Source organism: Sander lucioperca, chromosome 12, assembly GCF_008315115.2.
Source record: "Sander lucioperca isolate FBNREF2018 chromosome 12, SLUC_FBN_1.2, whole genome shotgun sequence".
Lineage (NCBI taxonomy): Eukaryota > Metazoa > Chordata > Actinopteri > Perciformes > Percidae > Sander > Sander lucioperca.
In genome coordinates, this window is record NC_050184.1 from 1136910 (window position 1) to 1163131 (window position 26222).

Sequence of the window (26222 nt, forward strand, 5' to 3'; positions counted from 1 at the left end):
GTTGATTAATTTTTTTTGTGATTTCATTTACAAGTGGTCTGTGGATATATTTTTGATGGAAGTTTTGACATAGGTTTCTCTCCTCGATTTGTGTATATTCACAGCTTGATCCTGTACAAGGCTGGGTCCGTGTCGACACACTGCCTCCTCGGGGTGAGACTGCACTGGGTGACACTCTGTTGCGGTGTGTATGTAGCCTCGACACTGTATATTTTGTAGTGACTTGCATGATATTTTGTAGTGACTTGCATGATATTTTGTAGTGACTTGCATGATATTCTGTAGTGACTGGCGTGATATTTTGTAGTGAATTGTGTAGAAATAAGTGTGTAGTGCATGTCCTTGTCGGTGCTGGGCCTTCTGTCTCCTTTTTCTGTCTCCCACAGTCGTCTCCCGGAGTGGTGTGCGCATGCTGACCCGACCTTCCTACTTTGAGGAGAGTAAGACCACATGTATCTGCCATCTAATTTATTATTTTATTAATCTGTCCTTGCTATTTTAATTGGGATTCTTTTAAACTTTTTGTAATAAAACCCATGTATTTTTGTACAATATTGGCCTCCTGTTAATTGTTCCTGTTAGGGGAGAACTAGAGTTGGTCACACGACACACAATTAAACATAAGTAAAGGTTCAAAAGGTTCCTCCTGACCCTCAATAGGAGGTGGCGTTGTCAGGTCTGAAAGGTTTTATGTGCTCAGGCACTACACAACTAATAAATGTTATTTAGACTGTGTCATTGTTATTTTCTGTTATATGCATTAGTCTGTATTTGGATCTGAGAGAGACAGTAGTCTGAGAAGAGGGTGTGAACTGATGCAGTCCCTGTCACATGTACGGAATCCAAAGGAAGCTGTGGTGTCGTGGTAATTTTGAGGTGTGTCCTGAGTAGGGATGCACCGAATCCAGATTTTTGAGGTTCAGCCAAATACAGAATCCACTGGTTAAGATTCTGGCGAATCCAAAACCGAATACCAAATCCTACTCCCATCCTCAGTCCATTAACACAGTAAACACATTAATGATGTAAACAACATCCACAGGCTCTAAAATAGTTAAATGTGTATCGTCTAGACTCAGGTTTGGCTTTAACGGGCTTCCAACCAAGACAGCACTGCACGTCTCACTTTATTCCACCCCAACACAGTCAACCGTCAGAAAATACAACACTTTATTCACTTACGTTTTTCCTGTCAGAATAAAAGCTCTATGTTTACTCTTAACCTTCAACTGAGAGGTTACACAATAAAATACCTTATAAATGTAACAACTTAATGTTATATTCACACGCTCTTTTCACATCGTAGGAAAGCACATCGCTATCGCCAGATGAGTGACAATTTTGTTTGCCAAATTTTCACTAATCAGTGTATGATGAAGGTAGGCCTGTCACAATAACACATTTTGCTGGACAATAAATTGTCCCAGAAATAATTGCAATAAATGATAATATTGTCGTCTGAGACCTTTTTCATCTAATATAGTGATAATGGCATAATAATGCAGGTACACCTTTTCAAAGATCAATAAACTTTTATTTCTAAAGAATATTTTATTTCTAAAGAATATTTAACACTGGAACTGGAAGACATTTTAAATATCCACAATATGTCTTTTATCTGCTTTAGTATGTCGTATTTCACACAGTTGTGGAATTGCCGTTTGTGACACGTATGTTCTCCCAGGCAATTCGTACTGGCTGTCAAATGTTTGCAGCATTCCTTGAGTGTTTGTGCGATAGACTACAGACTCTGTACTACATTTAACAATTATTTATTAAACACTAAATATTAAATTTAAATAATAATAATATATAATTAATAAATTATATCTAGCTATATCTATGTGGCTATCTGCCACATGGCGAGTAAATGTTTGTACCAAAATAGTCTTCATTTTGGCGAAGGTACAGCTACTTTCTTCTGCTCCTCTGCTGTCTGCAGGTCGGAGCTTCGCGGGGGCGGGCCGACACACACACACACACACACACACACACACACACACACACATCACTTCTGTTTACTGATGGCTATCGTTTACCTCAGGCTAATTAATTAGCTAGTAAGTGGCGATTTTTGGCAGCCAGCCTTCCAAAAGAAAGCACAATGAAATTAAGTAACCGATCATTAACCGTTGACCGACAAGCAGGTAACAGAGTCTCAGTTCACCGTCCGGGAGCCTCTGACACACTGACAGCGGATAGCTGTAGGCTTGTACCGGTTAACGTTCTGTGCATTGTCGGACACATGCAGTGTCGGACACATGCAGCCACTTTCCTGAAACCGCTTGCGAGACTGACAAGTCCACAGCGGCATGTATGTCCAAGCCTGTCTCCTCCGCCTCCACCTGCAGGTGGTTAACTGTGTGGTTTGGAATGAAAGGGAGAAAACAGGACGCCGAGTAACGCGGCGGCTATCGCTCATATACTTTTTTTTTTTTGACAGCTTCTTAACTGCAAAGTGCTGCGGGAAACCCTGCTCCAACTCTCAACTTTCTCTGTCTCTCTCTCTCCGCCAGGAGTCCCGCCTCCCAACACAAAGAAAATGCGACTGACAAGAGGGTTCACTCGTTATGCTAAGGAACCGAGAGTGGTCATCCAGTCTCTTTGGTAGAGAGAGAGAGAAGGAAAACAAACAAGCATGCAAATGGAAATTATCGCGGCTGGAAAAATTATCAAGCTAATTTTTTTTATCGTGCGATTAATTGATTTATTGACTATCATAACAGGCCTAGATGAAGGCATGTTGGGTGAGTGAAATTAGAAAGCTAACGTTTGCTAACGAGCAGCAGTCGCTCCGCTCCCACTGTAGGGAGATTCCGAAAGAACGGCTGACAGCCGGGAGAGGCACTGTCTGGTTAACACAAGTTTTTAGCTGTGACTATCCTTCCTTTGCCATACCTGGGGTTGCTGCGTTTTGGCTGCTGTCTGGATTCCTTCATGCGCGGCTCGTATTCTTTTGGATGTTTCATGTGGAGGTGTTTTGGCAGCGGCAATGTTGTGTGTTGTCTGGGGTCCTTGCTGCCGCAGGACAGGTCGGCATTGCGGGTTGGGCGTGTGGCTCGGCTTGGGTCACTTTGTTTTGGCTGGGGGTGCTGCCGGGTGGCGCTTTTTCTGCTCGCGAGTTCCATTTTCACTTTCTCACAGCCTACTGCAGTGAACAGTCCACCTACATTACGTCGACCAGCATAGCGCGCACAGTGCAAGTGTAGGGTCTAGTGGAAAAAAAACGAACCCCGTCAAAAAGCCCAATATTCGTCCGAATCTGAACCCGAATCCTGGATTCGGTGTCCTGAGTCCGCTACATATATGTAATCTTAAAAACCAAGGCCCACACAGACATTCCTAGGCCCACCTATTAATGACGTTCTGTATCCGCCACTGTGTAGGTTACATGTGTAAGTTACAAGGCTTATCAATATCACTGCTCCATCAGTCAGGAACAACAAGATCAGACCACACTTATGCATTCCATAAACCTATTTTGCTGTAGCCTATTCTTTCAGTTGCAACACTGGAAGTGGTAAGCGATCGTGGGAGCAAATAAAAATATAAAAACATAATTCAAACCGATGTGTCGCATTGGCAACAAACGGCTCAAGAAGCTGACAAAGATACGTAATTCCGTCCACTGAAAATCTATATCTTTCATAAAGATAACTATCAGGGCAGTGGCGGCAGTAGGATTCTATTTTATAGTACGCACAAGAACCACCTGCCTGCTGAAGCAGTTTACTGCGCCAGAAATCAGCTGTTCTTATATTTAATGTGTATGAGAGTGTGCTCCTAGCATACTTTTATCATATCATGATGACCAGATCATTAAAATATTTTACTGAAGCGTTTTGTAAGAGAGAGAGTTGGATGCGCTCAGAGCAGACAGCTGTCGGCGAACCTGTACGGATATGAATAACATGAGTTCTCTGTGTGCCATGTAAACATCATATCCCGAATATGATCAAAAACAGGATAAGCCTCATAACCGTAATATTCATGTCCATGTTAACACATGTGATTCAAACAACATGCTAGCTTCATCCGTGGGTTTAGCGATACTCAGCGTCCAGCAACCAGTTTATCTATTGATCGAGTCATAAAAATGAATAATCTGATTATTGGTGGATGGGTTGTATGTGAAATAACGTATAAGTAATGAGAAAATTGTTAATTGATCTGCTCTGTGAACAGAGCAGATCATTATATGCATTGCATGTCTCACAGAAATTTTTTTACGGACAGTGCGTACAGGAATACGACTGCCAGCGCCACTGTCATCAAGGAATGTCTAACTTTTGCATACGTTCAGCTACAAAAAACATTCAAATATCAAAATGTTCAGCTCTTTAAGCACATAATGGGACTTCTTCAACATTTGTCCTGCTATTTATACTTTTTAAAATGTGTTTTTTTTTCATTTTTTTTACAAGTCAATGAGAGCAGGCTTCACATCCTTCAAATCCTCTCCTACATATTTACATAGACGCAAGTCAAACTTTAAACCATTCATGAAAAAGTCAGCTATTAGGCTATATCTCAGCAGTTTGATATATTTTACAGTTTCTGTGAAATGGATTTTTCTGCGTTGATAATGGGTGTGTATTTTGTGACTTACAGTGGGTGATATCGTCGCTAAAGCACGGTGCCTTAAAAAAATCATCTTAGTCCCTTCTCTATAAATTGCTCTCACACCCACAATTTCTACTTGTCATATATAATTTATATGTTAAAACGCAGGTATCCTTGTCTAGTTTCAGCCAATGTGCTCACCTTGTCACGGGGGTAAGTAGCGAGGCTTGGATCAAAATGCAGTTCAGTTCAGAAAACAGAGTTTATTAACAAAAAACTTACATCAAGTAGTTCCAAAAGCATGCGGGCCAGAAAGCGAGGAAGCCAGGAATGAGCAGGCACACACAGTACACCACTCCAAAAACACAAAAAACTCAGAGCAAAAACTTGACACCACTGAACAACAACACATGAGGCACACAGACAGAACGTAATGATCCCATAAGACACAAAGGAAACAGAGACTAAATACACAGGGTAATGAGGAAACGAGAGACAGGTGACAGTAAGGCTGGGGAACAGGTGAAACACATCAGACAATAACAAGGGCGGGAAAACCAAAAGACAGGAAGTAAAACCAGACAAGACTAGGGAGAAAAAAAACAGACTTCAAAATAAAACAGGAAATAGGAAAATCAACAGAAAACATGAAACCAACTAAACAAAGAAACTTGACAAGGGACTAGAAGTGACAGTACCCCTCCCTCAAGGGACAGCTACCAGACGGCCCTTCAAAAATAAAACAAAAATCGTCCACAGAATAGGGCAAAAAGGCCCAGGAAGGGCGGAGGGGGTACGGAGGAGGGACGAACAAAAGTCAACCCACGGAGGGGCGAAAGGAGGAACAACAGTCAACAGGGTGTGGGAACTGAGGACTATGGGAACTTGGGACCTGCGGACAGCAGTGAAGATGGAGCCCCTCTGGCGGCTGAACAGGCCGTCGAGGATACTCAGGTGGCCGTCGACGAAGACGAAACCCCTCTGGCGGCCGAACAGGACGTCGAAGACTCTCTGGAGGCCGCTGGCGAAGGCGATGGTCCTAATATGTCAAAATACTGTAGAAGAAGTTCTGATGGAATTCCATCCAACCCTGGCGTTTTCCCTTTTTTAACTGTTTTTAATGCTGATTTAAGTTCCTCTAACGTTATAGGTTGACCCAGTTCTTCTGCCTCCTTTGGGTCAAGAAGAGGCAGATTTAGTTCTTTTAGGAACTCCTGGCACTGTGTCGGATCTGAGTTGCAGGAGGACTCATACAACTTTGAATAGAAGGATTGAAAAATGGCGCTGATATCCTTAGGATTTGTTGAGATACCTCAGTCTGTGCGGATGCTGTTGATAGTAGCTCTGGATTTGCTTTGTTTTAATTTCAGAGCAAGCTATTTGCTTGGTTTACAGCCATTAAAATAATAATTTTGCCTCACTCTTTGCATTTTGAATTCAGCTCTCCTTAGCAGATCATTTAGCTCTGTTCGACTTGTGACTAGAAGAGTATGTGTGGATTTAGAAAAACACGTCTTAAAAGCGTTCTTCCAACTCCGCATCTTAGCCTCTCTTTTCCTTTTCAAGTTGACCGCAAAGGAAGATGTGAAATCTCTAATAACAACCCAGTCTCACGGCAGTTCGTGAAATGGTCATGTTATCTAATCTATGGATTTGTGTACAAGGACACGCTTTTCTCGTTTTTTTTGTGTTGGTGTGGACGATTTTTAAAGTAATTTATTTAAATGGGAAGCATGTTTCGTGATCACAGCACGACTACGGTAGCGAGTAGTATGAAATGCCGAAAATCCGCGTAGGGAGGTTGGTTGGGGTGGTGGATGGGTCAAACAACACAGGACTTTCACCCCGGAGACTGGGGATTGTGTCCCGGTGTGTGGTGTGTCCTTTCACCGTTCTCGTGTCCCGGTGTGTGGCGTGTCCTTTCCCCGTTCTTCTTTTGTGGCGTGTCCGCCAGAGACCGCGGCTTGTGTCCCAGTGTGTGGCGTGTCGTTTCCCCGTTTTTCTTTTCCTAAACCCAACCGTCCCGTTGTTGTGGCGCATCCCCCAGACACCGCGGCTCGTGTCCCGGCGCATGGCGTGTCGTTTCCCCGTTCTTCTTTTCCGAAACCCAACCTCCTTAGATGCTTTCCATTACGTTTTCTGCAACACGAAATAAACAAGATAATTGTGTCCGTGTACACGAATCAATAGATTAAAAATAACGTGACCATTTCACGAACTGCTGTGAGACCGTGTTGCTAATAAATCCTTTAGTTGCCTGCCAGGTATGTGCAGGGTCAGAAACTGAGTCGGTGTTGATTGATATAAGGGCATTATTAAATTGCCACCTCCTAGATCTGTCTCCTAACATATCACAATGGAATGTGGTTATCAGCGCATTGTGATCAGACAGAATTGCTGGTTCTATTGCTATCATGTGGAACCTTGCCTTAAGCTCACTGGAGTACAAAATATAATCAATGCGGGAGTGGGTGAGGTGACCTTTGGAAAAGAAGGTGTAATCCTTGCCAGTAGGGTTGTGCATCCTCCATATATCTGTAAGATGGTGGTATTCCACAACTGCTTTAAACATGTCTGATATATCTTTCTGAGCTTTTGTGTGATTGACCCCTGATCTATCCTGATTTAAATCTAGTACTGCATTCATGTCTCCCCCTATAATTAGTGAATATTCATTGAGAGGAAGCAATTCATTGAATAGGCGTGGGAAAAAACTTTCATCACATGTAGACGGTACATATACCGATACAAAGGTCAGCCTAGTAGGAGTAATAAACATAGATTATAAGATGAATAGTCCACATTCATCATGTTCTTTCAGCCTACTTAAATGTCCCTTTAAAGCTTGGTTCCAAAAGTTATGTACAGTGCCCTCGAAGCGGCTCGTGTGGATGTCCTGTCATCCTCCATATCCAGCTCCCGACAAAAAACGTCCGCATCCTTGGCTGTAGTGAAGGTGAGCACTCTCCCTCCGTGGGTCACTCTCAGGGTGGCCGGATAGATAAGGAAGTTTGAGACGCCTTTAGCATGTAGCTTATGCTGAGCTCCTATAAATTATTGGTGCCGCTGGACGGTGAAAGCACTGTAGTCAGCCTTAAAGCGTAGCGTTGCTTTGGAATCACGAATCGGGCCTTTCTGCTGTACTTGTCCCGCCCTCTGAAGGATTGCTTGGCGTTCCTGGTATCTCAAACACCTGAAAATCAGAGTAAGTGTTGTTGTACCCTTGCCGTAGATTCTGTGTGCTCTGTCAATTTCGATGGCAGCCCTGTTCTGTAAGGAGGGGATCCACACCAGTAACTGCTTTTGCAGGAACCCAACTGGGTCATCTTTTCGCTGCCCTCTGTCAGTCCAATGATGCGTACGTTGTTGCGTCGGTATCTGTCTTCCATTTCGGCTAGCTTATACTCAAATTTCTTGTGGTCCTCAACACAGGCATTCACAATGTTTCTCATCTGCCTGTTATCCCCTTGTGTCTTGTCTAGTCTTTGCACCAGATCACGTACCGTAGCTCCCTGCCTCTCGAGCTCTGTCCTGATGTATTGCAGCGAGATATCAATTTCTGCTAGCGCTTCCTTCACTGCGTTGCGGACCACTGATTCAAGCACACTCCGTTGCTTTTCCAGGACCCTGGCCATAGCGTTTTCCATGTTTAAGTCCACGCTAGCATCAGTAGCCATATTAGCTACCGCCATGTTGGTAGGTTTCTGTGACCGGGTAAACAGCAATGAAACCTGCTTTTTTGCTCCTGCAGGCATTTCACTGAGTCACTGTGGTAACAGTGGTACTTTTGGCAAATGCTTGGACTGATACCTTCTCTGTTTCACACGGATCAGATGGCTGACATAGCCTTGAGTTCTGACAGACCTAACTCCACAAAGTTTATATCTTGGAATGTGAAGGCCATGAATAGCCCTGTCAAGAGATCAAAAGTATTCTACTCTAATGTAATCCCTGACAGCAATGGTAGATATGTAATTATTACTGGTACTCTCTGGCACACCCCTGTTAAATATAACTAATAATTATTAACTATAATAATTAACTAATAAGTTAATGTATATGCACCAAATTCTGATATTGCATTTGTTAACAGCTTACTAAGTAAGATCCCCTGCCTGAACACGTACATTTTGATATTTGGAGGAGACTTAAACTGTGTTATGGACCCATCGTTAGACCGCTCCGCTCTCAATATGTCTCCTCCCTCTTCTATGGCTAAATGTTTTTTGGATTTTATGTCTCTGAATGGTTGTGCTGACCCCTGGAGATTCTGACATCCCCACTCTCATGATTACTCCTTTTTTCTGCATGTACACCATTCCTTTTCTTTTATTGATTATTTTTTTATTGATCGTTCATTACTGCCTAAAGTTACCTCCTCGGCATATTTACCTATCGTTAATTCTGATCATGGCCCCCTAGCTCTGAACATTGCTTTGTCCACACAGCCTTGATCATCCCAGTATTGGAGATTTAATTCTCTCCTGCTCTCTGATAACCAATTCTAACCGATTTTGTGACAAAATCTCCACTTCTATGGATGATTTTCAATCAGAAAAGCTCCACCTCCCACTCACTTAGTTGGGAGTCACTCAAGGCTTATCTCAGAGGGCAAATCATTTCTTATTCTTCATAAGACCCATAAGGCTAGATTGGACAAGCTCTCTGAGGCCACACGTAAATTAGATCGTCAGTGTGCTTTAAATCCTTCTCCCATATTATATAAATAGCGCTTGAACCTCCAAACTGAATTCAACCTCCTGTCCACTCAAGATGCAGAATGTTTGCTTCTGCACTCACGTGCTACACTCTACGAACATGGTGACAGGGCAAGTCGGCTGCTGGCGTAACAGTTGAAATGCAGGACCGTGTCCCGTTTGATTGCTCAAATTCTCGATCCTTCCTCTAATCACTTGATTTCCGACCCAATAGGGATTAATAACACCTTAAAATCTTTTTACACATCCTTGTACAAGTCGCAGTTTCCATCGAATACTACTAATATGATCCCGTTTCTAGGCAAATTCGTGACTCCTTCAGTTGCACCTGAGGTTGCGGACGTCCTAGAATCACCACTCACTCTTGACGAAGTTATTCAAGCTCTCAGATCGATGCAGAGTGACAAGGCCTCAGGCTCTGATGTATTTCCCACAGAATTAAAAAAAAAGTTTTATGTCAAACTGGTCCCTTTACTCTTATCCATGTACAATTAATCTTTCGATAATGGCCTACTCCCACCCACCTTAACACAAGCTTCTATAGCCTTACTCCTTAAGAAGGGAAGGGATGCTACTACGTGCAGCTCCTACAGACCGCTCAGCCTCCTAAATGTTGATTTGATTTATGTAAATCCCATCGTCTCCCTGCCGTCTATTATCTCAATTCTTGAGAATTTTGGCTCTTTTTCAGACTTTCAGAGGTGGGGTAAATTGTCACTCTCACTTTTAGGCAGCATAAACGCTGTTAAAATGAACATTCTACTTATTCTACTTCTACTTATTTCAATCCATCCCTTTATTTCTACCTAAATCGTTTTTTTTCGGTCAATTAATCAAGCTGTCTCCACGTTTATCTGGCAAGGAAAGGTGCCCAGGATCAATAGATCAGTGCTGCAGAGATGCAAATTTAGTGGTGGACTTGCGCTCCCTAATTTGTTATGTTACTATTGGGCTGTGAACATCCAAAAATTGTCGTTCTGGCTGCACTCCCTGAGTAGCGCTTGGTGTCATCTAGAGGCTCAATCTCTCATCTCAACATTGCTCCCTGCTCTTCTTTGCTCCTCTCTCCCAACCAGACTTTCTCACTTCACCAACAATCCAATCGTCCTCACCACATTAAAGATTTAGTACCAATTTCGCAAACATTTCAAATTCCTTTCTACATTCATCATATGTCCTGTTGATAGAAACCACTTATTTTCCCCGTCCCTAATAGATAATGTTTTCTCCATTTGGAAAAGCAAAGGCATACAGACTTTCCAAGACTTATTTGTAACTGATATTTTTGCCAGCTTTACTTCCCTGGCCGCTGAATTCTCCCTACTTCCCTCTCATCTCTTTCGTTACTTTCAGATTAGGCACTTTGTCTCCTCCCATTTTCCTAACTTTCCTGTTCTGCCCCCCAGACAACCTTGGGAAGAGCTCTTTGCTTTATTGCCTCGACAGACAGCTTCTATAACCTACATTTATCTTTAACTCATTACTCTATGAACAACATTAGAAATGCTTGGTTGCAAGAGTTGAGGGTTGAACTTTCAGAGGAATGGTGGGATGAATCAGTTAAAAGGGTGCTTACTAAGACCTTCTTTACTAGACTAGGGCTAATTCAGTTTAAAGTTCTATACAGACTGCATTTCTCCAAATCTAGGCTATCAAAGATATACCTCAATGTAAATGATAACTGTGATCGATGCCAGATGTCCCCCTGTGACCTTAGTCATATGTTTGCTCTTTGTCCTAAATCGCAGGCCTATTGGAACAAAATCTTTAAAATACTCTTCGATGTTCATAAAATTAAGGTGCCATATGGTGACACTTAAACTTATATTACTGTTTATTTGTGTCTATTAAACACTGATTTAATAGTGTTACCAAAAAAAAGAGTTGGGTTGATTTTCCCACACTTTTCTGAGAGCCTTTTTTCTCCCCTTCCACAAACGCTTGGATTCGCTGCTGCATGGAATGTTCAGCCCACAACTAATTAACATTCATGAGCAGAACGTTCTGATTGGCTAAGCACATATCTACATAGAAGGTGGCCTGGAATCAGATTTTGTTGGAAGCCTACTAAACATGGCAGCGGGATCTGCAAGACCTTACCAGTTAGAGCCTGAATACTCAAGTTCAGAGGATTCAGGTGAAGTTTTATTTTAGTAGGCTATGTAATGCTTTAGACAAAGTCAGCTAACGTTAGACAAGTGTGACAAGGCTATTTGGTGCTAAGTCTAACGTTATATAGTGGCTGTGTATTTTGACGTCTTTTGGGTTTGAACATTAGAAAGTCACAGAAACCACTTGGAGTGAATGATGTGTTTTCATGTTATTGTCATACTGTGGGTGATGTGTCTGTGTTTATGTCAGCAGTAAGGGATGTGACTTTTTGTTCATTTAAGTAGATAACAATCTTATCTGGGAGCCGATTCTTAAGTTCCTCTAACAACACAAGTTCACGCAGATCATCCAAAGTTGCCATCTTACTGGCCTGACACCATTTATCAAACAGAGCGCCTTTCTCCCTTGCAAACTCTACATACGTCTGGGTGGCAGCTTTTTCACAACTTCTAAAGTTTTGCCTATATGCTTCTGGCACTAACTCATAGGCACAGAGGACAACAACGTCATAATTCAAGCTGTCTTCTATGAACAGAGAGGTACATACTTCCTGAGCTTTGCCCAATAACCTACATTGGAGCAAAAGAGGCCACACGCTCATCGGCCAATTCAGTGTAGCAGCAATACGTTCAAAAGCATTGAAATAGGAGTCTACCTCAGATTCTCTAAATGGTGGACCCAGTGCAATGTGCCTACTCACATCGAAGCTGTCTTGGGGTCTTGGGATGAGTGACAGTGAAGTAGACGAACTGGCAGATGTAGCGGCTCCCCGCTCTATCTCCAGAGCCCTTATTTTCAGATGCATGGCTTGCACTTCCAACTCTCGATTTCTCACCTCAGCCTCCCTTATCTGCAGCGTTAGCCTCAGCTCTTCTGTTGTCAAGTTTGCCTGAGCCACAAGGCCTCGAGGTGGGATTACTTGGAGTGGGGCAACAATACCAGCCCGTTCACCCGGAACTCCCTCTGAAGGAGCCAACTCCCCAAACAAACCCCTTTCAGTTAGCTCTGAGTAAAGGAGCTCTTTCAACTCCTGCTTCTTAACCCTTGTGTTGTCCTTCGGTTCCCAGTGACCCGAAGGACAACAAATCTAAGAGATCAAAACAATCCTTTTCACTAAAGGCTGTTTACACTACTCACAACAACTTGAAACACAAGACACAGATTTACACAGGCACATGTTGGGAATGGCAGAGTGAAGAGAGGCTGAGTTCCTGTCCGATGGGGCTTAAAATGGCTGCTGTCCTCCAGGCGACCAATCAGGAGACAGCAATCAGCTCTGCTGGACCAATCCGGTGTGCGCACCTGTTCTCCATTACCTGTGTACACTCAGAGGAGATCAACTGATGCAGCTGTGCAGGGTGAGAGACAAATTATAAAATATGACCCCAGGGTCATAACAGGTGCCACAGTCAGCTAACCAGCCAACTAACCAACCATTAGGAAAAAAGAAATTATCAACTCAGTTAGCTAGTAATCTACGTTATAAAATTGTTTTTTACTCACCGTTTCAATGCTTGGGAGAGGGTCCCGAATAGTTGGAATGGATCCTTTCATCAACAGTAGTTTTGATACGACTCCAGCATCGTATAGCCCCTGATTCAGTACGAACTGCAGTGAAAAATGTGTAGTACATAGCCAAGAAGCCTGACTGGGCACAGGTTGAGTCTCCAAAAATAAAATCCATTCACTTGTCAGCGACATCTTTTTCTTTTGGAAGGCAGTGCAGTGATTTATTTTATACTCTGCACCCTGGAATGATGCATTTCTCATTCTTCAGGGACGAATTAACTCCCAACATGACTCCCGATTCTTATCGGCGGCACGAAGCGAACGTTGGAAAAGGTGGCGGGGCTAGGTCGATTTACCGTCGAAAACCAAATTGTTCTAGCTATAGACCACTCTGTTCTACTTATTTATTCAATTCTTTATATTTCTATTCTATATTATCACACAGTATCTTGCCTTTCTTCTTATGTTAAGTCACCCCAATACTACACTGTAGCCCTACCTTTACCATCCACTGGTGACTATAACACTGTAACGTCTGTTTACTTTTTTCGTTTTTTTAATTATTATTATTATTATTATTACTACTACTATCATTATTCTTGTTGCTAATTTCATTCTTATTCCCCTTCTTTCTCTTTTTTATTTATTTATTATTTTATTTTTTATGGGGCTTGTTGTTCTCTATTGTTCTCTTAATTGTCCTTTCATTATCGAAAAATTCTAATAAAAAGAATTATTAAAAAAGAAAAATGTCAATATAACAACTTTGACCATTCCCTCTGTTTTTGTTGTCTCTCGTGCATGATATACAGTCAATCCTCGTGCATGATATACACTTTAGTGATGATTGGATCCACAAGCCCTTAAGAAATGTACATGAATTTAAATCGGTTTATGCAAACAGCCATTATACTACTTTCTGACCGGAGCATCGTTCCGGTGCGCTCCCGCAGCACTACACCCCTGATTGGAATATATTCAAACCTATGTGTTTTTATAGAACGAATATTCGAACGTCATTTTTGGCCAGTTTTGACAGCCCTACTGACAGCCCTACTGACCAAGGGCATTATGCCCGGTTGCCAACTCCACTACCTGAACCACAGAAAAAAACACCACCATGTAATGTAAAAAAAAAAAACATACAAAACCTCAAATAGAAAAAAAAGGACAGAAACTCACTCGCTCCTTAGACTCACTCCACACTCATGCATGCGCTCAGAGAGAGAGAGAGAGAGAGAGAGAGACTGTAATCCTCCAAATATAAACCCAAGCCACAGAGTGAGGCGGCCTCAGTGTGAAGGATGGGAGATAAAACGTCCACCGCTCTGAAGACAGATGGAGTATCCTATGTTCTGAGCAGCACCCAGCAGGATGACTGGTCCTCTCACACTCTGCCTTCTTTCTGCTTACACTCTCAGCCTAACAGCTGGTAAGTGGACATGACCCGCAACAAGCAGCTTCTCCAGAGACGTCTGCACTGTTTAAATGAGGTAAAGAGTAGGGCAGAAAAAAAGGAGCATCTTTAAAGGCTTCAAAAAGCGTTTTTCTGTGGAAGTGACAAGGTATGCTTGCTTTTATGATTCCTTCTTTGTTTGATATTGTTGATGTCGGCCTTATGATAATCACTGACTATTTAAGAAGTTTTCTGGGGTTTTTCAAGATGGAGATTTTTGGAATGTAGTGTATAATGTGTTTAATTGTGGTTTTGTGGAGCTGAGATAATTGTCACCAACAGTGTGATTAACACTTGACTTATCTCTGTGTGTGTGTCTCCCGCATGCACACTAGATTGATATTTACATGAACACAATGACAGCTGCAAACTTATAATGCAACATTTACTCGTATACTTTTTTTTTTTTACTCTGGTTCATTTTCCATCACAACCACAACTCAGTGATTACAACCTCTGGAATCTGTCACTGCAACTTCACATATGTGCTCTCTCGCATCACAAAGTTGCGAATCTGCAACCTCGACTTTCACAACACTCTTGACGATACATTTGGTGCAAAACTAATTTGTACCTGTGGACTTAGGCTGTGGAGCTCTGAGCTAACAGAACGGGAAAAGCAGGGTTTCTATCGCCAGATGAGGGACAACTCTGTCCGGCTTATTTATGTAGCATGGAAACTTGGTGGAATAGCATGCTAGCGTTAGCTAACTAGCAGCCAGCCCGCTTCTAAATAAATACCTTTTAATTGTCTAAACACTTTTTAACAGTCAAACTAAAACACTGGCGGTGAGCTCCACGGCCTGCAGCCGCAGACGGACCGTCATCAGTGGGGATCGACCAGCGTAGCAACACTGCTTTTGCCAGAAAGCTTTGCTGCCGACCTCGACCTGCAGTCGGAGCTCCAGCGGGACACGGAGAGCCCCACATTCGGTAGCATGTCTCCCGCATGCACAGTACAGCAGCGGGGGCGGGAAATGCTACACCAACGTAGAGCCCAAGCATGTCTTCGCAGTGGGCGACAGGTGCCGTGCTAAAAAGTGATCATCCGCCAAAAAATTATGCTGTCTACCCTACATGCAAATGATGAAATTATTGGTACACAAACACACTTAGACAACTGCCCAGGCTGTTAGGCTCTCCAGTAGCTACATTGTTTTGTTGCCGGCGGTTGCGCACATTTCTCCGGCCGTTCTGCCTGCTGTTGCAGCATTACCAGCAGGCTAAGCAGGACTCCCTGCTTCCCTCGCCCAGGCCACATCGCTACCTGGATGTGTGACGCTAGACAAAAAAAAGGGAAATGATGATTCTGTAGATGAGCCACAGCGGAGCCGCGCCTGATTGAACCGTGTGCGTAGAGCGAGAATGGCCTGTACCCAAACATTTTTAAATTACATTTCATTAAATTATGTCATGTGACAACAACTAGGAAAACATGAGATGCAGTTAAAAGACAAAGTTAGTGAGTGGACCTTGATTTCACACATTGTTTTTATTCCGCTCATGGACACAGACAAATTTTATAATCAAACCACAAATTATTTGCCTTATCACATTACATATCCATGACCGGAAAGGACATGGATGAAGTCTAAATCTTATTTTCCCAGCCCCAATAATAAACAAACTAGATAAATAGATAGACTATAGGTCAGTTAGTATCTGATTTTACGTAGAAAAGAGAGAGAGAGAGAGAGAGAGAGAGAGAGAGAGAGAGAGAGAGAGAGAGAGAGAGAGAGAGAGAGGACCAAAAAAGAAAATAATAATAACAAAGAAAATAAATGTATCTGGAAATTTCATATTCTAAAAATGTTTTTGTCTTATACATGTTCTTAAACATAAAGATATTGATATTACCCTTTAAATCATTATCCAAGGAGTTCCACTTGACACCACATACTGAAATACACATTTCCTTATTTTCTAGGGCTGTCAAACAATAAATTTTTTCTTAATCACGATTAACCGCATGTTTTATCACATGATTAAAATTCTATTATTTTTTCTTACCAGTGTATCTTGATTCAAATGAATGCAAAAAAAGTTACTTTATGAACTTGACTTTAAGATTTCTATTTGTTTATTATTTATTTATTTATTTATTTACTGTAAAGAAAAGAAAAACCTGTTAATCTAGTCACACATTTGAATCTAGAGTCAATATAGTGTGCAGTAACTCCTAATTTTGATTACTCACTGATGTCCTGTGATCACCGGTTAATGAGACAGCGTTTGCACTTTGCAGCAGTTCCAGTTGGGCTGCTTTCTCAGTGTCGTACAGACTGTGTGTGCGTGGGGCTGCTGTCCCCCTCAATGGCAATGTATAAGACGGGTCAGAACATGCCAACCGTAGTACGTCTTTAAGACCCGAGTCTTCTACAATGCTGACAGGTCTGCAGTTAGTTGCCACCCATTTCGCAAGAGCTGTAGTAATTTTTTTGGGATTTGGTTTCATCCACAGGTCGGCAACTAGCACTCTCCAGGGTGGTGCTTTGCCTGAGCCCACTAGCATCAACCTGAGTCACGTTAACTGTACTATGCTTAGCTCGTAGGTGGTAGATCAAGCTTGACGTGCTTCGGTGATATTTTAAATCGGCTTTACACAATATGCATATGGCTTTCGACTTGTCTACTGAGCCGTCCGGAGAATTGTGTTGCTGATGTCTTTCTCCATCATGCCTGCAGCAGTGATGTGTTATGAGGAAGTATGGCAGCTTGATGATAAGTAAATGATAAGAACGACGCAAAGCCGAGTGAGGTGTAAAATAAATTAATAAATGGCAGCATGCGATTGTGATTAAAAAAATGAACGCGTTATGCTCGGCCCTTAATCGCAACGCGATTAATGCGTTAATGCTGACAGCCCTATTATTTTCTGATCTGAACACAAACATTTATTGTATATATTTTCTGGTAATACTTAGCTTTTTGCCTTAAACATTACCAACAAAGTCTGTAATTCAACAAGGTCTTTACGTTTCATTAATCCTGATTTGATAAACATGGTTGGTGTGTTCTCTAAAATCCACTTATGTAGAATTCGTACTGCTGTTTACTGTAAAATGAACAATGGCTCTGTTAGTTGCGTATGTGTTCCCCCACACTTCCACACAATAACTAAAGTAAGGCAAGATACGTGAACAGTACATAATTCGCATTGCCTTGTAATCTAACACATACTTAGCTTTGTTTAGAACAGAATGTTCTATATGGGATTTCCATGTCAATTTATCATTCATTATCACACCCAAAAATCTAAACTCAAACACTATTTTAATAGGAGTTCCATCAATCAATTATGAAACATTTCCATCTTGCTTCTGATTGGAAAAAAACATCAACTTTGTTTTCAGTGGTAACTTGTTTTTATCAAACCATTTTTTCAGTTTGACCAATTCTTTTTCAATACTTTTTGCTATGGTTTTCAGATCATCTCATTTTTTTGTCATCTGCAAACAGCACGAATTGCATTAATTTTGACACCTCACACATGTCATTAATGTACAAAATGAATAATTTATGCCCCAAAACTGAACCTTTCAGGACTCCACATTCAATCTTCCTTCATTCAGATGTATTACCAGCTAACTGTACGTATTGTTGTCTTATTACTGCTTAACCATTTTAAAACTACAACCGTATGTTTGCAATTTAGAAATTAATATTTTGTGATCTATAGTGTCAAAACCTTTTTTTAAATCTAAAAATATCTGTCGTATATTTCTTATATTCAATTGCAGTTGTAATTTCTTCTATTTTCATTAATGCTAAAGCTGTAGACCGATTTGTTTGAAAACCATACTGACTCTCACTAAGCAATTTTTTTTCATTCAAGAAAAGCATTAAGTTTTTCAAACACCTTTTTGTTGTGAAATCTTTTTTTATAGTTGGTCAGGCTATGTTTATCTCCTGTTTTAAAAAGTGGGATGACCTTTGCTGTTTTCATTCTATCAGGAACTATACCTGTACAGAAGGAAAGATTGAAAATATAACTTAGAGGTTTTCACAGTAGAGAGTATAGTCAACATTAATTTTCACTCAGTTTGTTAATTTCCCGATCCTCGTTTTGTGCAATTCTTGACTCCGCTTCATCCATTCGTATATTCAGCTCTCCCATACCTTAAGGATTTTTGATATTCCCAAAGCACCTTACTCCTCCTTGTCAGATTTGTTTTGCACTGGTGGATTGTTTCTTGTTTGTATCTTCTCTGTTCTTCACTATATTTCTCTTTTTTTGCGCTGCAGAAAATGCCTTAGATGTAGCCTAATTAAAGCGTCTTTTGATGTGATTCTTTTCCTTTTTTTTCTTTATTTCTTTTTTTTTAGAAAATTGTTGAGCGTGGCTCTCTCTCAGTGCCTGATGGCAGCCATCTTTCCTTTACTACCGTGTGGCAGTTCAAATTTACATTTGTTGTCACATTTCTTCCAAATATTATATATGAAGGTAAATATGGTGCAAAATGGGAGAGCTTGTAGAATACGATGGGAGAACTTGCAGAACAAAAAATCTGAACTTGTATGTTAAAATTTGCATTTGTAAAAAATATTCACACACGTGATCTGAATTTGAAGTCATACAAAGAAAAAAAACATGAGCTTGTAAAAAAAATCTGAACTTGTAATTTGAAATTTGCACTTGTAGAAAATGTTCACACACCTGTATTCTGAATGTGAAGTTACAGAAAAAATATTCACAAATGTGTAGATTGATATTTACATGAACACAATGACAGCTGCAAACTTATAATGCAACATTTACTCATTTACTTTTTTTTTTTAATCTGGTTCATTTTCCATCACAACCACAACTCAGTGATTACAACCTCTCGAATCTGTCACTGCAACTTCACATATGTGCTCTCTCGCATCACAAAGTGGCGAATCTGCGCACCTCGACTTTCACAACACTCTTGACGCAAAAGCAGTGTTGCTACGCTGGTCGAACCCCACTGATGACGGTCCGTCTGCGGCTGCAGGCCGTGGAGCTCACCGCCAGTGTTTTAGTTTGACTGTTTAAAAAGTGTTTAGACAATTAAAAGGTATTTATTTAGAAGCGGGCTGGCTGCTAGTTAGCTAACGCTAGCATGCTATTCCACCAAGTTTCCATGCTACATAAATAAGCCGGACAGAGTTGTCCCTCATCTGGCGATAGAAACCCTGCTTTTCCCGTTCTGTTAGCTCAGAGCTCCACAGCCTAAGTCCACAGGTACAAATTAGTTTTGCACCAAATGTATCGTCAAGAGTGTTGTGAAAGTCGAGGTGCGCAGATTCGCCACTTTGTGATGCGAGAGAGTTGTGTGGCAATGCAGTGGAGATCTTTCAAAATTGCAATCCTTCAAATATACTGTAAGTGTGATGTGGGAAAAGCAGTCATGATGCACACTGTGATGGGATGTGTAGCAAGTACATCTCTGCAAGTAGATCTTCATATAAGAGTTTAATGGCAGGCTGGATTACTAACAACACAATATAGACAAACTCTCTGTTTGGTGTGACTTGGATGTTATCAAGGGGGTAAGCGAGCATCCGAAACGCGTACCTCCTACGGGGAGACTCTTAGGCTAACAAGCCATCACCTGCCGTTAGCTTTCCATTGACTCCCATTAATTTTGGCATCACTTCGACAGTGAATAACTTTACATCTGAAGCATTTAAAGACTCTATTTGTCCATTGTTTATTTCTAAACAAACAGACAATGTATAAAAGGCTCCATTACCTTGTATCTCACGTTATGGCCCCGTAGCAGCAACTACCCATCTTCAGACCAAAATCCCACCTGTTAACATAAATACATTTGATTGTTTTTCACACACATCACAATTTATAATTAATCTTAACAGTTGTAAGGGTACACGTAATGTACATTTTCTAATGATTAATGCATGTACCTTGAATGTAAAAGGTGCCAGAGTGCATCAAAAAGCATCAACAAGCACTGACACAGTCAGCAGGGCCAGTACAGACAATCTGTGAATTCTGCTTTGGGATTAAAATCCATGCACTTTGTGGTCTGAACAGACACAATCATTTAATCATCAAGTACAGATTACCTTGAGCAATATGGGTCAGAGTCAGACAATGGGCTTTTTTATCCCAGAGGGGGAACATTCTCCAAACACCATTAGATAACTTAGATGACATGTCTCCTGCTCTGAAGCCACACCACCAGGTTGCATAACTTAATTCCCTTTCACTCAAAATGTCTTTTCTTTTGCATTATATTTGTAATTCATCGTCATCATCAAGCCATGTGATGGACTGGACTGCTGGATTTATAATAAAACAGCATTATTATTCTATGTTTACATTTACATTACTGCAAATTTTCCAAAGCAGATAAAACATTTTTTTTTGATTGTGTATTCTGAGGGGCCTGGGGCAAAAATGTGCTGGACATACACATCATCCTCCTGCATCAAAGTCAGACATGCCACCCACCTATCCACACTATCTCTTTCCACCTTGTTTCAGGACTCAATACTTCCTTCCTGGCACTGAGTGCTGTCAGTGAAGGTAAACCGTGACCGGCAAAATCATCCAATACACAATTCCAAGGAATATTGGGCTCTGAATTGTGCTCCAAAAAGAAGTCAGTTTCTATTGAAGGATATGAGAAAATGAGCCTACTTCTCATTTGATTTATTTTTATTTTCAGTAAACATTTTCATAATGACTTTATGGTCTCAATCGCTAGTTTCAAGTATTCTTCAATACAACACAATGTTTATTTTAGAAATGATGGTCCCATTTATTTTAAAATAGACAATAAAGAAGAGGATGGTTTAGGACCTGTCAATCAGGACAGAGGCTTAGCTATGCTAACCATGGCTCTGTGGAGATTAAAATAGAGCAAAAGCACCCATAATTCCACAGCCAAACTGAAGCTGAACAGAGCGGGACAGTGATATCACTCCTCAATATCTCATTTCACTAACTCTAATCTCATTCCAAAATATGCTTTCCCTTAGTGAAATGATTGTTTTTTGTTGTTTACAGAGAACATTATGAATCAGTTATCATGTGCAAATGCTGTCAAGTGTGTGTGTGTGTGTGTGTGTGTGTGTGTGCCAGAGCTTGGCAAATGGCTGGCTTTCTAGATGAAAAGCTGGAGGGAGGATTAAACTCAAAAACATGGGGAAAATAATCTGTAGGCAGGCTGACGTCATGCAGTACAGGCCAGTGTTGTGGATGTGAGGGAGCTGACTGTGATGGCAGAGGGCATCAGTGTCTCCCAGCACCGCCAGGCTGCTGCTCTGCAAGGTGCCTTTGATTTTGGTCCCAGTCCATGTGTCAGAGGGCAGCACACACACACAGACACACACACACACACACACACACACACACAGTAAAGACTACATCAGGCTGGGGCTTTGTTTCAGTCCCTTACAAACGAAAGCACATGTAAAATATTACATTTCACACTTGGAGTGTACAATTTCAAATGTGTAACGTCCAAAAAGCCAAGTCCATTGATTCTATGTGACTTTATGCGAAATTAGCCTACGTATAAAATTGATGTTTTCACATATGACAGCTTGATTTCACATTGGAAATATCTGTAAATGTACCTATGTCATGTGAATTAATCACCTGTGAAATGCTGTTTCATATATGATGACCACATATGTGAATTGGGCTGTCAGTTGATTAAAATATTTAACTCGCGATAAATCGCAAATTAATGACACATTTTTATCTGTTATAAATGTACTTAAAAGGGATATTTTTCAAGTTAAAATGCTCAAGTGGTATTTGAGCCTCGCCATACTCTCCACACACTGCAGAGCAGAGGACGGTCTGGCTACTCCACACAGCATTCTGGGATGGGAGGAAAACATGCTCTGGTTTATTGGCATTTCTTTAAACCAATCACAATTGTCTAAGTGCCGCACTGAGCCGCTGTAAAATAGTAGTGTGAGAGAAAACTCAGATTGGACAGATAGTCTAGCTAGCTGTCTGGATTTACCCTGCAGAGATCTGAGGAGCTGCTGGAGCTGCTCCCCCCGTGACCCGATACCGGATAAGCGGACGAAGATGGATGGATGGAGATCTGAAGAGCAGTTAACCATAGTCCTCATAAATCCACCGGAGTTTAAAATTCCAACACAAATAAAGTGGAATGAAATGAAAAAGACATGCATCCGGCAGAATTTCCTGCGGCAGCAGAGCAATCCCGGCAGTGACACGTCAAGGATATAGACTAACAGTAAGGTTACATGCAAATAACCTCAGGTCTTGTGGCGAGAACCATCTGGAAGGGCTTTGAAACTTAACTTCAAAAGACCCTTTTCTTCTTCCATTTCTGCTCAAGGAAATTTGTTTTTGCTAGCCATCCACTCCAGTCCCGTCATCTCAGCACAGAATGCCTATGCGTTAATCACACTGTAAACCATTTCCTGTATATTACTGTAGTTTTAATGGTATTTTGTAATTTGATGGTATTGTACTGTAATATGCAGTTTTATTAATATTCATGTATTACTATTATAAATAATAGTATATAATAATCTCCAGTTACTAATTTTGTATTAATAAGGTATACTTCCAAATAACAAATCAAAAGGCAATCCAAACAATGTTCTTAATTAAAAAAATAATTTTATTAAAACATTTCTTTAATTTTCAACATTTTCCAGTTGTCTTTTGACAACATTCACATTTTCCTCCAGTTCAGCCCATAGCCCTCTGAAGAGTTATTTCTGGAACACGGAGCAGACAAGTCAGAACAAGAACAGGAAACTCGACTTGGAACAAATAACAAAGGCTGGTGAAATAGCATACTGGTAGTAAGCAACAATCCGGCAGGGAGAGTAAAGTCAGACTGGTCTTTAAAGGCAGATGATGAGCAGATGAGTTGCAGGTGCGCTGATTTGGGATTGGTGCCAGGTGCGGGGAGAGAGCAGCAGGAGGGGGTGTGTCCACACACTGGAGAATGAAGGTGACACAGAAACACAGACAGAAAACTAAAACACCACCAAACACACTGCAGGCATAACAAAATGAAGAAATAAAACAAAACACATTCACACACACACACACACACCAGACTGTCACCGGGGTGTGACAGTACCCCCCATCCGACGAGCGCCTGCGGGCGCTCCACCAGGCTTCTCTGGATGAGAGCAATGGAAATCCCTCACAAGAGTAGCATCCAAAATCTGTCGCCTGGGTACCCAGCTCCTCTCCTCAGGGCCATAACCCTCCCAGTCAATGAGGTACTGAATACCCCTACCTCTGCGGCGGGAGTCGAGAATCCAACGAACCGTGTACGTAGGATGGTCGTCAATCATCCGAGGGGGAGGAGGTGCAGGAGGGTAGAGGCAGTAGCAGTCTGATCCTGACAGGTTTTATCCGGGAAACAGGTTTCACCCTGATAGTGCGGGGCAGCTTGAGATGGACAAGAACAGGGTTAATAATTCTCTCAATCACAAAAGGGACCAACGACAACTTCCTGGAGTCAGTCTTCAGTGGGAGAGCCTTTGAAGAGAGCCACACCTTGTCCCCAACAGATTAGGATGGAGCAGGACAATTAGCGTGCCGCTGGTAGTGGTCAGAATTATTCAACAGAGTTGCCCGGGCCCGATGCCAAGTCCGGTGACGCTTGCAGATGTAGAACTGGACAGAGGGCACAGAGATCTCCTCCTGGGATGGAAACAGTGGAGGTTGAAAACCGTAAACATATTGAAAAGGGAACAGACCTGTGGCTGATGTGGGCAGAGTGTTGTGGGTGTACTGCATCCAGGGGAGTTGAGATGACCAGATGGTAGGGTTGGTTGAGACCATATAGTGGAGAGCAACTTCCAGCTTCTGGTTTGCTCGTTCCGCTTGATCGTTGGACTGAGGGTGAAACCCAGAGGTCAGGCTCACGGTGGCACCAATAGCTCGGCAGAAGGAATGCCAAACAGCAGAGATGAACTGGGGTCCTCCATCCGAAACGATGCCCACGGGGAGTCCATATATCAGGTAAATCACTGTAGCAACAATTCAGCCGTCTCCTTGGCAGAGGGTAGTTTAGGCAGAGGCAGGAAACGAGCAAACTTACTAAACTGATCCACAACAGTCAGAATGGTGGTCATACCATTGGATTGTGGCAGCCCAGTTACAAAACCCAGGGAAAGGTGAGACCAAGGGCGATGAGGAATCGGCAGCGGTCGCAGGAGGCCAAAACTGGGCTGGTTCGACGTCTTATTCTGGGCACAAACAGAACAGGCAGAGACAAATGACTTAACATCTGCCTCCATCGTCGGCCACCAGAACCGTCTCTGGAGGAATGTGAGGGAGCGAGCCACTCCCGGATGACAGCTAAGTTTAGAGGAATGCCCCCACAGTAGCACAGATGTTCTGACAGAATGAGGAACAGGCGTCCTGGTGGACCGTTACCTGGACCTGGTTCCTGTTGCAGTACCTCATTAACCTCCTTTTCGATTCCCCAAGAAACTGCTCCAATAACACAGGTACAAGGTACAATGGTGTCTGGAGCAGAGGAACCACTCTCTTCTTTGACAAACAGGTGGGAAAGGGAGTCGGGCTTGACGTTCCATGAACTGAGTCTGTAGATTAGAGCAAAGTTGAAACGACCAAAAAACAGGGCCCACCTGGCCTGATGAGAGTTGAGGCGTCTTGCAGAGCGGATGTACTTGAGGTTCTTATGATCAGTCCACACCAGAAAAGGCTGTTCTGCTCCCGCCAGCCAGTGTCTCCATTCTTCGAGAGCCAGTTTCACAGCCAGCAGCTCCCGGTTACCGACATCATAGTTTCTCTCTGCGGGGGATAAACGGTGAGAAAGTAAGGCACAAGGGTGAAATTTATTAAGGATATTTATCAGTTGGGTTCCTTTAGGAAAGAACTGCTCCAACTCCCACATCTGAGACGTCAACCTCTACTACAAACTGCAGGCTAGTGTCAGGTTGGGTGAGGATGGGGGCTGTAGTAGTGAAATGCTCCTTAAGTCCAGCGCAAGCCTCCTCAGCCTCAGGTGTCCAGAAAAAGGGTCTACTAGTGGAGGTGAGAGCAGTTAAAGGGGCAGCCAAACGGCTGTAGTTCCTAATGAAGCGTAAAAATTTGCAAAGCCCAAAAACCTCTGTAGTTGCTTTTTGTTCTCCGGTCTGGGCCATTCTTGGACCGCTTTCACCTTGCCAGGATCCATCTGAACCTGCCCCTCAGTCACGATGTAGCCCAGAAAGGCATGGAATTCACACTTCTCTGCCTTGACGAATAGGCAGTTCTCCCGGATCCGCTGAAGAACTTGGCGAACATGTTGAGTGTGCTCGGCAGGATCTCTGGAAAAGATCAAAATGTCATTGAGGTAGACAAACACAAACCTGCTAAGCATGTCCCTTAAAACATCATTTACCAAGCATTGAAATACTGCTGGAGCATTAGTTTGGCTGAAAGGCATGGCAAGGTACTCAATGTCCAAGCGGAGTGTTAAATGCCGTTTTTCCACTCATCTCCCTTACGGATACGAACCAGGTGGTAGGCGTTGCGAAGGTCCAGCTTAGTGAATATGGAAGAGCCCTGGAGAGACTCAAATGCAGAACTCATGAGAGGAAGAGGATACTTGTTCTTAATAGTGATGTCATTTAAACCTCTGAAAGTCAATACATGGGCGGAGAGTCCCATCCTTCTTGCCCACAAAAAAGAATCCAGCTCCCAGTGGGGAAGATGATGGGCGAATTATGCCTGCAGCTAGAGAACCATATATGTACTCCTCCATGGCTCCCTGCTTCGGTTTAGACAGGCTGTAAAGATGGCTATGTGGATGAGTGGAACCAGGCAGGTCACAGTCGTATGGATGGTGTGGAGGCAGGGAGAGGGCTTGTTGTTTGCTGAAAACCTCCCCGATGTCATGATAGACAGCAGG

The 26222-nt window shown here is 42.2% G+C and overlaps 1 protein-coding gene and 1 long non-coding RNA gene across 3 annotated transcripts in view; one reads left to right on the forward strand and one right to left on the reverse strand.

Annotated features, from left to right (window-relative positions):
* Nucleotides 1-12891: 12891 nt before the first annotated feature.
* On the reverse strand, nt 12892-13163 carry LOC116050919. Its single transcript, XR_004105207.1, has 2 exons — nt 13082-13163; nt 12892-13001 (listed from the first exon to the last, which is right to left on the reverse strand). It is a non-coding gene; the product is annotated as an uncharacterized LOC116050919 (long non-coding RNA).
* Nucleotides 13164-14122: 959 nt separating this feature from the next.
* The window catches only part of LOC116050868 (immunoglobulin superfamily member 21-like), a 68271-nt gene continuing 56171 nt past the window's right edge, over nt 14123-26222 (forward strand). For both annotated transcript variants that reach the window (XM_031301091.2, XM_031301092.2), the window contains exon 1: nt 14123-14334. In XM_031301091.2, the coding sequence (XP_031156951.1) occupies nt 14277-14334 (58 nt within the window). In that variant the 5' untranslated portion in view covers nt 14123-14276. The remainder of the gene's footprint in view (nt 14335-26222) is intronic.